Source organism: Emys orbicularis, chromosome 18 (genome assembly GCF_028017835.1).
Source record: "Emys orbicularis isolate rEmyOrb1 chromosome 18, rEmyOrb1.hap1, whole genome shotgun sequence".
Taxonomy (NCBI): Eukaryota; Metazoa; Chordata; order Testudines; family Emydidae; genus Emys; species Emys orbicularis.
Window position 1 is genome coordinate 14,856,490 of NC_088700.1, and position 14,673 is coordinate 14,871,162.

Consider the following 14,673-nt stretch of genomic DNA (forward strand, 5'->3'; position numbering starts at 1 on the left):
ATACTGTGTGATCAGGGAATTGAAGAATACTGTGTGCATACAACTGTGGTGTTTAATTTGCTGTAGTCAGAGAATTATAGTCAGTGCACCAAAGTTATTGATATGGCTTGAGGATAGCTGTTGATGTGTGCCCTGAGAATTGGAATTGAGGCAGTTGTTGCAGTACTGCAGACGTGTCTCAACTATTGAAATTGATGCAGTGTGCACTTTGTTGCTGAGTCATCATGACTGTGGAAAGTGATGCAGTTGACATGTTTTTTTAAACATGTGTCTTGTCTGTTAAATTGTGATCAGCACATTGCAATCATTGCATTCAGCTTGTTGAAGCTGAAGTTGTAAATGCATTACCAGGGAAGTGATTCAGTTCCTGATTTTGGTGAAGTGAGCTTATTGCTGAAAAGAACCATCTTTTTGAGGTTGATGTCCATGCATCATCACACTTAAATGTGCTGTTTGTTCACTACCCTGCATGTGGCCTGATGATTGAAATGGGCATAGCTAGTGCATTTACACATTGACTAACTCCCCTATACAGGAATTTCTCCCAATGGAGTAACACCTCTAATGCATATATAGCTCTGCCTTACAGAGCAGAAAAAGGAGACTGGGGCTTCAAGCCCTCAGCCTTATGGCGTTTCCAACTGTTATGAATATAACATGTACCAAGAAGAGTCACCAATAGGAACAGTTGTTATGCCATTCTTCCTCTCTAGACAGAGGACTCGGTGATATCTGGCAGCGCCGCTCTCCTAAGGGCTCCACACTCCACAAGGGTTTGTCTGAGCTCATTTCAGTGCAACCTTGGAGGAAGCTGCCAACCTCTGGGGTGCCTAGTCACATAGGAGTTAGTCAGTGGGGAAGCCTAGGTTCTAGCCTCCTCTCAATTGAAATCAATCAAGACTTCAACCTGCAGACGTTCCCAAATGACCTCGATTTTGTTAGAAAACTCTCTCTTGCTTACATGAAGAAATGGGATACTCTTGTGACTATGCTGTTGTGTTACCTAGTGTGGAAATTTATATATCCTTTCCTTCCATCACTTGCCATTTAAGAAATCTTTAGATGGAAATAGCCGTCCAAGTCCTCTAGCATTTCTACTTGGCAATGGATTTTCAGACTTGAATGGATTAGGTTGCCTCCTTACATAGTCTTGTAGTGAAAGTTTAATATTTCTATCCTACATGTCTTGCGGCTATTTGCTCTAACACTATATGTCAAGAGGTTTAATGTTTCATTAACTCCGATAACATAGTAGTCTAGGCTAGGATGTAGGTTACATATCTGCCTTACTCTTCATGAACCTTTGGGGATTTACTTCGAATAATTCACTCCTACACCTTGTATAGGAGTGACAGTAATAGTACACAGAAAAGGAGAGGGTGGATCATGCTATGTCTCTTCATCCTTCTTGATTTTCAGAAAAGTAAAAGTAACAACATTTCTTCACATTTTTGTTCATTTGTATCTAACTTCTAGCTAGCTAGTTGAATTTACAGGTCACAACAAACTGGCGAGAGTCCTGACTGGTGCCATGAGGCTTGTGGTGTTCATATCTCCTAAAACTATTCTAGTCTGAACTACATGCGCCATTTTATTAATAATATACATGCTGTTTAGGTTTCAGTTCTCTAACAGCTTTGGTCTTGGTATTCATGAGGGATTTATTCTGCTGAAATCTTCCAGTACTAGGAGATATAGGATGGTCAGTTCTAAGCTAATGAAGGCTTCCCTTGAACTCCTCACATACTTGTACAGCCCGGCTGTCTCTGTGGATTTTGTTCCTGGTGATAATGACCACAGCCAATGGGGTGAGGAAGCTTCCAACACAGATATGGAACCTCCTTTTCTAATTGTGCTGTCAAAGATGGATATTGCTTGTTCAGAGAAGGATATTCCCTCACCTCTACGACCTTTCCACCAAGATCGTACTTTTGCTTCCACCAAGATTGATGTATAAAAGTCCTTAGGCATTTCTCTAGAGAAGACTAAAGCTTCAGGAATGTCAGTTTAAGTTGTTTTTTTCTGCCACTGGTTCACTGATCAAACTTCTTTTCCATGTGAATCATGATCTATATATTGTCTGACCTCCATGCTTAGAGGTTATTCTTGACACATTACAATTCCAAAGTTTTGGTATGACGCTCTATGTCTGGCAACCTGAATTAATTTTCCTTTATGCTTTCACAAGATACTTTTTGGAGACTCTTCACCATCCACTGGAAGTCTAGATTTACCCTTTTAGTCTTCAGCTCTCAATTTTGGTTGAGAGTCAGCATCTCTGCTACCTCCTATCGTATTTACTTTATTGATTATAGGATGTCTCTTTAAATACTGTAGATCTTGCTAATCTGAATACTTTGTTGTTTGTGGATATAAATTACCCTTTCATATGTATCTTGCAGTAGTGGCCAGAGACCCCAGTCAGGAGAGGACCACTACTGTGGTAGGGCATAGTACAAACATATATAAAGATATGGTCCCTTCTTGAAAGATCTTATAGTTTTAAAATGATGTCCTATCTTCTTTTCTTAGTAAGCACTGTTAAGCTATAATGAGGTCTAAGTTGATCAAAACATTATTACTTTTTCAAAATATAGAATGAATTGAATGTTGAATATTTACAAAGTATGAAGTTTTAGCATAAATAATGAAAAGTAAACTGCAAATGTCCCTGCTTTTGTATTGGTTACTTTGTTAATTTGAAAAATTCAGTAATTTGCTATGACTCTTCACATCATTAGTATGAATTAACGAGGTTCTACTGTAACTGGTCCTTGTTGCAATGCTTTGCTTTGGGATTGTAATTGGAGTACTAACAGCTGGTTGAAATCCACAGTGTAGGTTTCTCCTCTGTTAATGATCTGTTCACTAATGATAAAGTGTCTCTGGAGAATGTAGTTTCCAAGCTTGTGGATGTAATATGGAGAAAACAGAATTACCTTTAATTCTTGTTCTCTAAATGTATGTTGCTGTAATAGATCAACTCTTAATTTTCTTCACAAAGCTGGAGGATTTGATTTTTGCTTTCTGTATCTTTGGTCAAAAAAGAAAACTGATGATTACAGGCACTAGGAGTTGTTATTCTCCCTCAACAAGAGCAGAAAATACAGTGGTTACCATTAGAAAATCAAAATTTGCCAACTGATATCCCACAGCTACTCCAGTTACTTCCTGTTCTGGGCATGGGGAAACCAAATGTTGCTGGCTGCAGGTATGCCACCTGCTGAAAGCGACACCTGAGAACTCAAAAATCATAGAAAATCTCTCTAAGGCACATACTGGAAACATAAGACCTTTTACAAAGTACACCTGCAATTCTTGCTCTCAAAAGGCAAATCATTTGTTTTTCTGGAACAGATATTTAAGTATCTGACTCATAGTAATCAGGCTTATTGTTCAGGAAGTTGACTCAATGGATGCATGTCTCTGACATGTTCAGCCTTTGTCAGCCATTTACAATCCCTTTTCTTAAATAATAGAACAGGGGTTCTCAAACTCAGGGTTGGGACCTCTCAGGGGGTCGCAAGGTTCTTACATGGGGGGTCACGAGCTGTCAGCCTCCACCCCAAACCCCGCTTTGCCTCCAGCATTTATAATGGTGTTAAAAATGCTTTTTTTATATATTTAATTGATTGGGGGGGAGGGGTCGCACTCAGAGGCTTGCTATGTGAAAGGGATCGCCAGTAAAAAAGTTTGAGAATCACTGTAATAGACCAAAGTTTGTTGCTAGAATCCCCTGCCAATAGAAAGTTAATTTTATCCAAAATACAGCAAGTACTCTTTGAGCCATAGATGCCGACTCTGTGGGTGCTCCGGGGCTGGAGCACCCATGGAAAAATCTAGTGGGTGCTCAACACCTGCTGGCGGGCCCCTCCAATCAGCTCCTCCCCCTGTTCAGCTGCGGGCAGGAAGTGCTGGGGAGGAGGGCGAGGAGCGGGGGCAGGAAGAGGTGGGGTGGGAAGAGGCATGGCGGGAAGAAATGGAGCGAGGGTGGGCCTTGGGGGAAGGGGTGCAGTGAAGTGGGTGGGGTGCCCCTGGGGAAATCAAAAAGTCAGTGCCTGTGCTTTGAGCAGTGTTCTAAAGTGGAGCATGAAACCCTCAAAATACCTGCCTGCCAGATCATTCCCTGGTTTGTTAGTGTGTAAACTTTTGGAAGTGAGGAGGCTGGGGATAGGAAGGGGGTAGAAAGCTTATTTTGTATACTGTGATAAAAATGATGAACCACTGCTTAGATATGTGACTGTTTCATGATAAAGTAAGTAACAGAGCACTATTAGCCTTCTTTAATAACAATTGTTTTTAAGTAGCATGAATAGCTTTCAGATTCAATTCTGATTCTATTCTGCTACTCCAGCACTAGTTGTTCTTTTGCCTTCTCTTAAAAGCAGAGACTGATATAATTGTCATCTCTAGAGAATATATATATATATTCTTACGCATGCACACACACTTAAAATCACTTTCTTGGATTAATATGAATTTATTTTTAACTCAGGAAAAAAAAGAATCTGAATATGAAGAGTTGATTCTTGTTTTAAGAAAAGAGCAGCACATTTATTCTACTCTAGTGAAGACTCTGAAAGACTCAGACAGGTAAATGTTATTTTGTCTTTGCTTGAACGTCATCTGTGCTACAAGTTGGGTAAGAAGGTGCAATTCCACTGTCAAATCAGTGGATTTTCATGGGTTTACACTGGGCTGGAATTGGCCCCAAATATCTCCTTTAAAAGGGGGGATGCGTGGACTAGTTTGTATGGTCCAAAATAGCCCAGCTCTGGTGATTTTCAGGATTTGTTGGAAGGCTCATTTTCTCCTCCCAAACATTTGAAATTTGAAGAATTATAACAGTTGGGATTGCGAATTGCTCATGGGGCTGGGGGATTTGTGGTGTGTTATGTAAAAGTCAAAATACAAGTACTGCAACTTATCTCAAGGGCATCTAAATCATGTTGATGTGCCTTTTTAATACTTCTATAAAATGAAATAAATCAATGATGAGAGGATGCATTGTTTAGTGGCAAAAGCCTAAGCATGGAAGACATGAGATCTGGGTTCTAACCTTGGCTCTGCCCCAGATTTTCTCTGTGACTCTGGGCAAGTCAGTTAGGGTAAAATTTAAAAAAAATATTTAGTCACTTAGGGCCAGATTGTCAAAGGTATTTAGATGCCTAAAGATGCACTGCTGGGATTTTCAAAAGTGCCTGTGAGTTTAACTCCCATGAAATCAATCACTTAGAGGCTTTTGAAAATTGTATTCATAATCTCTTTGGGCACCAAAATGAATGGTTAGATTTTCAAAAGAACCTAGCCCATTGAGGGTCCAGGTCTTTTGAAAATCTGACCCAAACCATCACGGTGTGAGTTGCGGGGTGCTGAGCCCTCTTGAAAATCTGGCCCAATGTGCCTTAGTTTCTCCTTCTTTAAAATACAGTTAATACTTACCTTTCTCAATGTGGGGTGTGAAAATTACTTCATTAACTTTAAATTTATAGCAAAGGAGGTAAGCAGATTTTTGGGGAAGTTTAAAAAAGAACAAGATGATTGTATTTTTATAGTATGTGTTTTCTTTAAGGTATTCCAAAGTGTGTTACAAAGCATGAGTTAGATAAGATTTTGGCGGTGGAATGAATGTGTAGCAAAGCATGATAGTCTTTATGTATTTCACAATAGCTCACATACATCTTTAGGCTATGTCTATACTACCTCTTATGTCGACAAAACGTATGTCACTCAGGGCTGGGAAGAACACCCCCCTCGTGAGCGACATAAATTTTGCCAGCATAAGCGCTCATGTGCACAGCGCTATGTCCAGAGGGAGACACTCTCCTGCTGGACATAGCTACCGCCGCTTGTTAGGTAGCTTTATTATGTCGACGGGAGAGCTCTCTCCCATCAGCATAGAGCGGCTACACGAGCACTGAACTGCTGTAAGCTTGCTAGTGTAGACATGACTTAGACAGTAGAATCTGTTTTGTTGAGAGAGGAGTTAGTGGATCACAGAGGGCTAGATCAGAAAACAGGGATTATTCCCTACTGTAATGGGATTATTGATTTCTTTTTGAATAGTCAGCTGACACATGTAGAAGAGAGTTTGGTTTAACATCTCATTTGAAGAACATAAGAATGGCCCTACTGGGTCAGACCAAGGGTCCATCTAGCCCAGTATCCTGTCTTCCGATAGTGGCCAGTGCCAGGTGCCCCTGAGGGAATGAACAGAACAGATAATCATCAAGTGATCCATCCCCTGTCACATATTCCCAGCTTCTGGCAAACAGAGGCTAGGGACACCATTCCTGCCCATCCTGGCTAATAGCCATTGATGGACCTATCCTCCATGAATTTATCTAGTTCTTTTTTGAACTCTGTTATTGTCTTGGCCTTCACAACATCCTCTGGCAAGGAGTTCCAGAGGTTGACTGTGTGTTGTGTAAAAAAATACTTCATTTGTTTTAAACCTGCTGCCTATTAATTTTATTTGGTGACCCCGAGTTCTTGTGTTATGACTTCTAACACTGAAATTCCCTTTTTTAGTATGAAGACTGCAGGGAGTAGGTGTAATATTAGTAACCAATACTTAGCTTTGATGTGGCACTTTTCATCTATAGATCTCAAAGCCCCTTACAAAGTTGAGGAAGTATCATTGGGCTCGATCCTACACTGTTCAAGACAAAGGGAGTTTTGCTACTGACTTCAATGGGAGCAGGATCATCCCCGTTATATAGATGGGGAAAGTGTAGCACCGAGAGAGAAAGGGCTGGGAGTAATAGCCAGGTCTCCTGACCCCCAGTCCAATGCCACGTACATCGGATCGTGCTGCTTAAATCCTTGAAGCCAGAACCTGAAGGTCCAGTGTGCTACTAGATAAGCCCTGCAGATAATTTCCACAGTCATGTGCTGACCTTCATTAACAAAAGGATTTTAGACAAAGAATATATCCTGGTTTTGGTTGACGTGTGTCCTTTTTTTAGGCATTATTTATTCCAAACCACTTTAATGGTTACATTTTGGAAGAGTCCCTTTCTCAGAGCCAGGACCACGACATCTCTTTTGTCTCCCCACAACAGGGAATTGTTGCTTTTTCCAGTAAAAGCATTAAGCTGTGAAGAGGAGATGGAAGTGTGCTTACTTAGCTTTTAGACGTGTGTTTTATTTTTGCTGAGCATTTAATAGTATTGAAACCTTTCTCTTAGAATATATTCTTGAGTGAGGGAGAGTTGGTTAAAGCAATCGTTGTGGAAAAAATACTGACAGCAGCATGCTTGTCATTTTGTTGGAAGATGGAATGAAAATCTTTTTGTACACAGGTCCTTAATAGCATGAGTTTTGCTGAAACAATTTTATTTACTATGCATTTATATGCAATGCTACTGCACTCATGCAAGTGTAATGTGCCCCAGTGTAATCCCCAGCAAACTGGACCTAAATTCTGTTGAAATGTCCCTGGATTCTAAGCTACTTTGGTGCAGTAGGTTGGAAATTCTGCAGCAGCTTCATTTATATTAAAATATTGAGGTTCTGCATGAATTAAATATGAAAATAAATATATAATCAGTGCAGTAACACCTTGTTATTTTAATATCGAATTCAAATTATTTTAAGCTGTTTCATTTTCAGTATATACTGCAAGGTTTCAATATACTGCAAGGTTTTTTAAATTGTTCATAACGTATCATTGAAATTGCTGGGGGGTGTGGTGGAGTAAACTGAAACTTTTCTTAGCTACATAGGGGACAGCTGGGTCTGTTGACATCCAGGAGGAATGGGAGGCAATTTGGGAGTCTAGGATAAGCACATTAGGTGGATGTTCCTGCTAAAATGCTCTAATTAATTTAGTTAATGTTGACACTTAAATTGTCATCTTTAGGTTTTGGAGTTAACACCCCGTTGAGATAAATGAGAAAATTTATACTTCTCAGAGCTATTTTTCCAGAGAAAAACAACACTTCAATCTACATTTGGTTCACATTTTCAAGATTATCTTTGTGACTGGTTCCTCCCAGAGTACCACCTGGAACTGGGGTACCACTGAGCCCTCTGTGATCCACTGGCCTGGGCTCCCTCTCACACTGTGCTGCTGTGACAAGTTGCAAAGCCCTCCAAGCTTTCACTTTCACCAGCATTCACCCAGGTAGGGACACACCCAGTTGAAGTTACATGCAGGTGCTCTAACCACCAGCCTAGGACCCCAGAGCAGTACCATCCTGCCCTGGTCAAATCTGGCCAGTATATGGTTTTACACCCGTTCCGCCTCTCCCTCAATGTGAAGAGGACCATGCACACTTTTCCCCAGACACCTTAGTCAAATGCACACTGGTTTGGATTAAAACATAAAATAAGTTTATTAACTACAAAAGGATAAATTTTAAGTGATTATAAGTGATAGCAAACAGATCAAAGCAGATTACCTAGGAAATAAACAAAACCGCAAACTGAGTTTAACATACTAGATAGGTAGGATATGAATTAGCAAATTCTCACCCAGAGTGATAAACAGGCTGTTAGATTCTCAAGGCACAAGCTGCCTTGACTTTGCAGCTTGGGTTTCCCAGGTTTTCATACACAGGCTAGAAATCTCTTTAGCCTGGGACCACCACTTCCCCCAGTTCAGTCTTTGTTCCTCAGGTGTTTCCAGATGTGTTGTTGTAGGGTGAGTGAGGTACCATCATGATGTCATTTCCCCCCTTTTATATCTTCTTCCCACTTGCTGGAAAGCTCTTTTGCTGTGACTTGGGTCAAACAGTTCCCATTGTGTAGTGTTATCTCTGAGAGGTTTCTGTTGTACACAGTTCCTGGGGTAATCCTTGTGCTTGTGTGCATTTCCTTAATAAGCCATTAACATTGTTTGGCCTTTTACTATTGTACCTGAAAGGCTGCTTTTGGGTGTTTTCAACCTCACATGTGTTCAGTAACACATATCTAGCCAAACTTCATAACTTCACATACGAAGATAACACATACAATCCAATGAGTCATTAATGTCTAGCAGAGAAAGACTTTTAGAATGATACCTCACAAGGCATACTTTGTGCAAAACATATCCTAATTATATAACAGTGGTGAATAAGGGGGTGCCGGGGTGTCACAAACGTTATAAGCATAAAGGCTAGATACCTGTTTTTTTTAAACAAAATCTTAGATTCTATAGAACAATTGTATAGCAAGGGGTGGATTTTGCCACAATTTCCATGATTGAAGTATGATGGAATACACAGGGCCATCAATATAGCATATTAGTGATACCTTTCGGATGTACTTTTCATAAGCTAATGATTTTGATTTTCCTAAAAAAGAATTATTTAGAAGTTGGCCTGTAAAATATATCTACCCTGTTCAGGGTGACTTACAAATAATAGTTCTCAAAACTGCTAGAAAGGTGGCATAGACATAAAGGTTTATTTTCATCGTGCTATGTAGGGACTTGTTTATTTTATGCATCAAGATAAGATAAGTGTATGATGAAAAACAATGATTGCTACTGTGGAACAGAGTCCTTATGGAAGCCTTGATGTATAAAAGATGCTGTGGTCGGTAACACAGCAAAACATTTTAAAAGTTTTGAATTGAAACGTAAAAGAAATATTTAAAACTTTCTGATTTCTTCCTTTTGTTTAGTATCAATAGCTTGCAAACAGAGTTGAACAACATTTTTTTGTTGCGAAAACAACTGGAGGAAGATATTTTAGCTAATCGGAATCTACGGAAGGTGCTGGAGGATCAAATTAAGGACACAAAAAACAGAGGTTTGTCTATTTGTGGTAACATGGTCCAGTCCTTTATCTTTTGCACCCAAGAGAACTGCTTTTATTACACTCAGTTTGTTGCGATTGTGTAGAAAACGTTGAAAGTAGATAAAGGTGTAAAAAGCTCTTTTGTCTGTTTTCTTACACTGATCATCACTTTGGGAATTTGTAACTGAGTGGCTTTGAGCATTCAGGGTATAGGGACAGCTTTTATCTTCTCCTGCAGCCAGTGTTAGTAATTCTGTGGCAATTCTGCTGCAGTGATCATTTCAAGCTGCCTACAATTTCATATCCGCAGAATTTACTGTTCTCTGCGGAAGTCAAGGATCCCTGGCTTTGGATAATTTCATGGGCATGGGATCACTTCCTGGTGATGGAATCTAATTCTTTCACCATATTTGATAAACAGCCTCTGTTTAGAGAAATGGATAGATTCTTCCTAACATGACATGCATTTTCAGAAGCAGAAATTTTTTTTGCCAGTTCTATTATGTTGAAATTTCCTTGAAGCATGATAGAGCTTTTTAATACAGTAGATCCTCAGAGTTATGAACACCAGACTTACGAACTGACCAGTCAACCACAGGAATAGAACTTAGATATCTCTTTCCTACTCTAACCACTAGATTACATCCTCCATATATAAATAGAGTTTTACTGTGTACTGTATTGGATATGAACAGGTGTTTCATTGTTTGCATAAAAACAAATCACTTAACACAATTATATAGGAAAGGAATAAGCAGCTATCTTCTATTCAGTCTGTTGAGCCAATGGCAAAATAAAATTCACTAACTTTATTTAAGCTGGCTTTTACCATTGGGACTTACAGTTCATTTTCACTAAATTCTGGCTAAAACAGAATAACTATTCATGCCATACTTTTCCTCACTGAAAATTATTTCTAAATGTAATGCTAAATATGCAAATTATAATTCAGAATTAGATTCACAGTGCATGCTGATAACCATGGAAAATACAGCATGTCTAGATGTCAGAGGCACAAAAGAATGTAAGGGGAAAGTTCTTTCAATTAAACAGAAAGCTTAGTGTGAGGAATGAAACATTTAACTCTATAGTTCCTACGGTTTTAGTAGTATGCACTTATTTTAAAATGTCCTTATTTTGCATTTCTGTGTTGTATTCTCATATAAAGGAGTAATGTATCTGAAATGATACCCACTCTTGGTTATTTTGACAGATGAAACCTTTTCTTTTTGTGGAGATCAAACATCTTATATGAGTATTTGCCTAGGAGAGCACGATCATTTAAACCTACAGGTAGACCATCTGTCTCTTGAAGAACTTAAAAAAAAGGTATAGATCTGTTTTATTATTTACTGTTTTTAATGGCTTAACTCTCCTACATTTATAGTTTTTTTTCTCTCTCTCTCTCTCTCTCTCACATAAAACCATTTTGATCATTTAGGTAGAGTTGGGGTATTCTGAAAGTATTTAAAAATTCTCATCTGTGACAGGAGGTCAGACTAGATGATTTGATGGTGCTTTCTGGCCTTAAACTGTCTGGCTCTATATAAACCCCAATTAAATTCTTTTATCTGTAAGCCTCCCAAGAGCAGAACATTTCACAAATTCCTCCTTAATAATAATAAGATGATGGTGATGATTGTTATGATTTGCACTTCTATAGCACATTCCATCCAAGGATCTCAAAGTGCTTTGACAAATTTGATGTATTAAGACTCACAATATCCCTGTGAGGTAGACTAGAAGTATTACCTGCATTCTGTAGAAGGAGAAACGGAGACACAGAGAGATTAAGTGACTTGCCCAAGGTGACACATCAAGGCTGTGACAGGGTACAGAACCCAGATCTTCCTCTCTCCTCATCCTGTGCTTTAACTACTAAACCATGCACGGGTTCGTCCTAAAGAATGCTTTTCAATATCAAAGTCCTTTGCAAATATATATTAATGAAACTTCACATCAATCATGGCCAATGAAAAGATAGGTGACTATTAATAGATCTACCTTTAAGATTGGTTAAATGAAACACAGAAAGATTAAGTGATTTGTCCAAGATCATACAGAGAGTCAGTGGCAGAATCCAGATTGACTCTCAGTCCTATGCTCAGACCATTAGACCATGCCTCCTGTGTCTCTGAAGTATATATTTGGCTCTAAATTTGGGCACACTTATTAACAAAAGACATTGATATGCCACTTGAGTATAGGTTGTTAATGTCTGCTAAAGTGTTTTGGGACCTGATTTTCCACTCTGGTTTGCTACTTTTACATAAGTGCAACTCCATGAAGTTATATTGGCATAGAAATGGTAATAGATTGGAGACTCGGACTCCTTATTTTTAAATGCTTCTCAGTGAATGCTGCTGCTCTGTTCCTATAAAACAGCTTTCACTTGCATCAAAATAACTTTTTTCCCAGTCAACCTGCAGGCATGATAGAACCTGAACTTTTTTCTTGCTAGTGAATTTTGAAACCTGAGCTTCACGATTGAAGTCTTCCAAATTAGCATTCTTTGAACACTAGCTTCTAATATATTTGTATAATGTTACTGGTTCAAATGCATACAATCCCTTGGGCAGTGATGGAAGCATTAAGCTTTACTGGAAATAACTAACGTTATAATTCTGAATTTTAACATATTGTATAGCGTTATTTAAAGAAATTTAAATGTCTCTAGTTCTTTATGTATTAGGAAGAGCTTTATAGTTTCTGATTGTTTCCCTGTGTGTATTTAGGTTGCTGAACTCATCTTGATGGTTAAGGACCTGCATTCAATTAACCAAGAGCTAAAGAAAAAACAACTTGGACTCTCCAGATCAGAGACTCAGGGGAAAGAAACACTGAAAATATTAAACCAGAATGAGGTAGGATCTCTATATTAAAATATTGTGCCTAATTCTCAGTTGCACTGCACCTTGTATGGTCACTTATATCAGTGCAAAGCGGGTGTAAAACACTGCTAGATCAGACTGCTAATATTTTATACTCCATTTTAAAATGATGTAAATAACTGTACAAGATGCAGGGCAACTGAGTATCAGGCCCAAAGTATTTTTAGTGTTCAGCAATATTTTCAATTGACTTTTAAGAAAACATATATTTTAAAATATTAATTGGCTTTATGATCTTTTAATTTTACAAATTTGCAGGTAAGAGTGGTTGATCTTATTTTTCGAAGAAAGTTGCAACCTCCATAACATTTAGGTGTCCCTCAGTGGCTGCTTTATGCATTCCTCAGCTATCTGAGAACTGTTCTCACTTCAATGTGCAGTCCTATTAGGGTGTAGACCATATCTGGTCCATCTCCGAGGCCATGTAAGTCCCTCTGGCAACAAAATTGGGGTGGTTCCACTATGCATAGAGGAGAGGAACCTGTGTTTTAGGGATCGGTGCAACACAGAACAGCGTACAAAGAAGGGGGCGGAGTTGTAGAAGATTGGGCTGATAGACGTGCAAGGGAAGGAGCATTGGGTCCTCTGTTCTTTTTGCCTATGGCTGGGGTTTATTAGGAGTAGAACTGGGGAAATAAAAAAAAAAAAAAAAAATTCGGCAAATAGTAAATTTACCAAAAAATGCATTTCTTAAGGTGCCAAAACTATTTGTGAATTTGGGTCAAATTTAGCAAATAGTTTCTGCTGAAAACACGCTGAAAACAAACGTTTTGGAAATGTTGAAGTGGTTGATTTTGGTGTTTTGTTTCAAATTGACATTTTTGAAACAATGGCATTTCAAACTGACATTTTCTAAATGAAATGTCATTTCAACCCAAACAAAAATGTTCTGTTTTTTGTTTCAGTGAGTAAAGAAAATACAAAATCTAGTTTCCATTCAAAACTAGATTTTATTTGTTTGATTCAGCCATCAAACAGAAAAATCAATTATTTGCTCCCTAATTAGGACTGCTTCAGCAATGGGGCTGAAATACCCACCGCATAGCAGCTTCACAGTCTGATGGAAAAGATTCTGGATATTGGGTCCCTATATTTGTCCTGTTATACAAGAAGATAAGGGAAATAGTGTACATGTCCAGTTCACTTTCATGGCTTGTCATAGATTATTCTTGCTTTAAATGCTATTGCTAATACCTTTCTCTTGCTTCTTTAATTTCACTTTCCCTGTGCACTACGTACTGAATGATAATGAGATCAAGAGCAAAAGGAACAATGAGTGTGATCAGCATGTTCTGTCTTGAATTTCTAAATCTGTTTAAACCCAAAGAACAGAAAATGCAGTGTTTAAATAATACGTTCCAGTTGTGTTTAGGTATTGAACTCATTTGCGGGCTGTGTGGCATGTATTGCCTAGGTGCTGCACAGATCCCTGGGCAGCAGAGGATGAGTTTATCATATATGCTGCAGTTGAATTGTAAAGACAATTATCAAAATTCAGACTAAATTTCCTTGCTTTTTGTCATTTAAGTCAGGCCTCTCAAGTTACTTGTAATTTAAATGTATTTTTAATTATAAATTAAAGGTACTGCTTTAGGTACTCTTGGGATAACATCCATTTTAAAAAAAACAGTTAATTTACAGATTTATAGAATAACTAGGTTAGCACTGAAAGTCTAGTGGGTAAAATATACATTTTAAAAATGGGGGTTAGTACATATATATTCATATTTCCAGCAGTTTGTTTAGCAGTCCTGTAGAGGGCACTGCCCCCTCACTGATTCTACATTTGATGCCAGTGGCAGCATTGGTATGTGCTGAGAATATCAGAGCCCAGAATATTGTGCCCTCCTGTGCTTGTCTTGGTGCAATTGGAACATGAAAGGCCATTCACTAAAGAATTATATACATGGACCTAGCTTTAGAATAAATAAGAGAGAAATTTGTAAAGTAACCCGTGTATAAAATGCTGGTAAAGGCAAGGAGGCAAGTAAAAAATGCTGTTCAAGTCAGTGCCAGAGTGACTAAGGTACTATTGAACCCCAAAGTTAAAGGCT

General features: G+C 38.5%; 1 protein-coding gene across 1 annotated transcript in view; it reads left to right on the forward strand.

Moving 5' to 3' along the window:
• Window positions 1-14,673, forward strand: part of CDK5RAP2 (CDK5 regulatory subunit associated protein 2) — a 100,721-nt gene that overhangs the window by 34,692 nt on the left and 51,356 nt on the right. Inside the window, exons 15-18 of the mRNA XM_065418586.1 lie at window positions 4,496-4,593; window positions 9,613-9,740; window positions 10,942-11,057; window positions 12,464-12,592. Coding sequence (XP_065274658.1) covers window positions 4,496-4,593; window positions 9,613-9,740; window positions 10,942-11,057; window positions 12,464-12,592 — 471 coding nt within the window. The remainder of the gene's footprint in view (window positions 1-4,495; window positions 4,594-9,612; window positions 9,741-10,941; window positions 11,058-12,463; window positions 12,593-14,673) is intronic.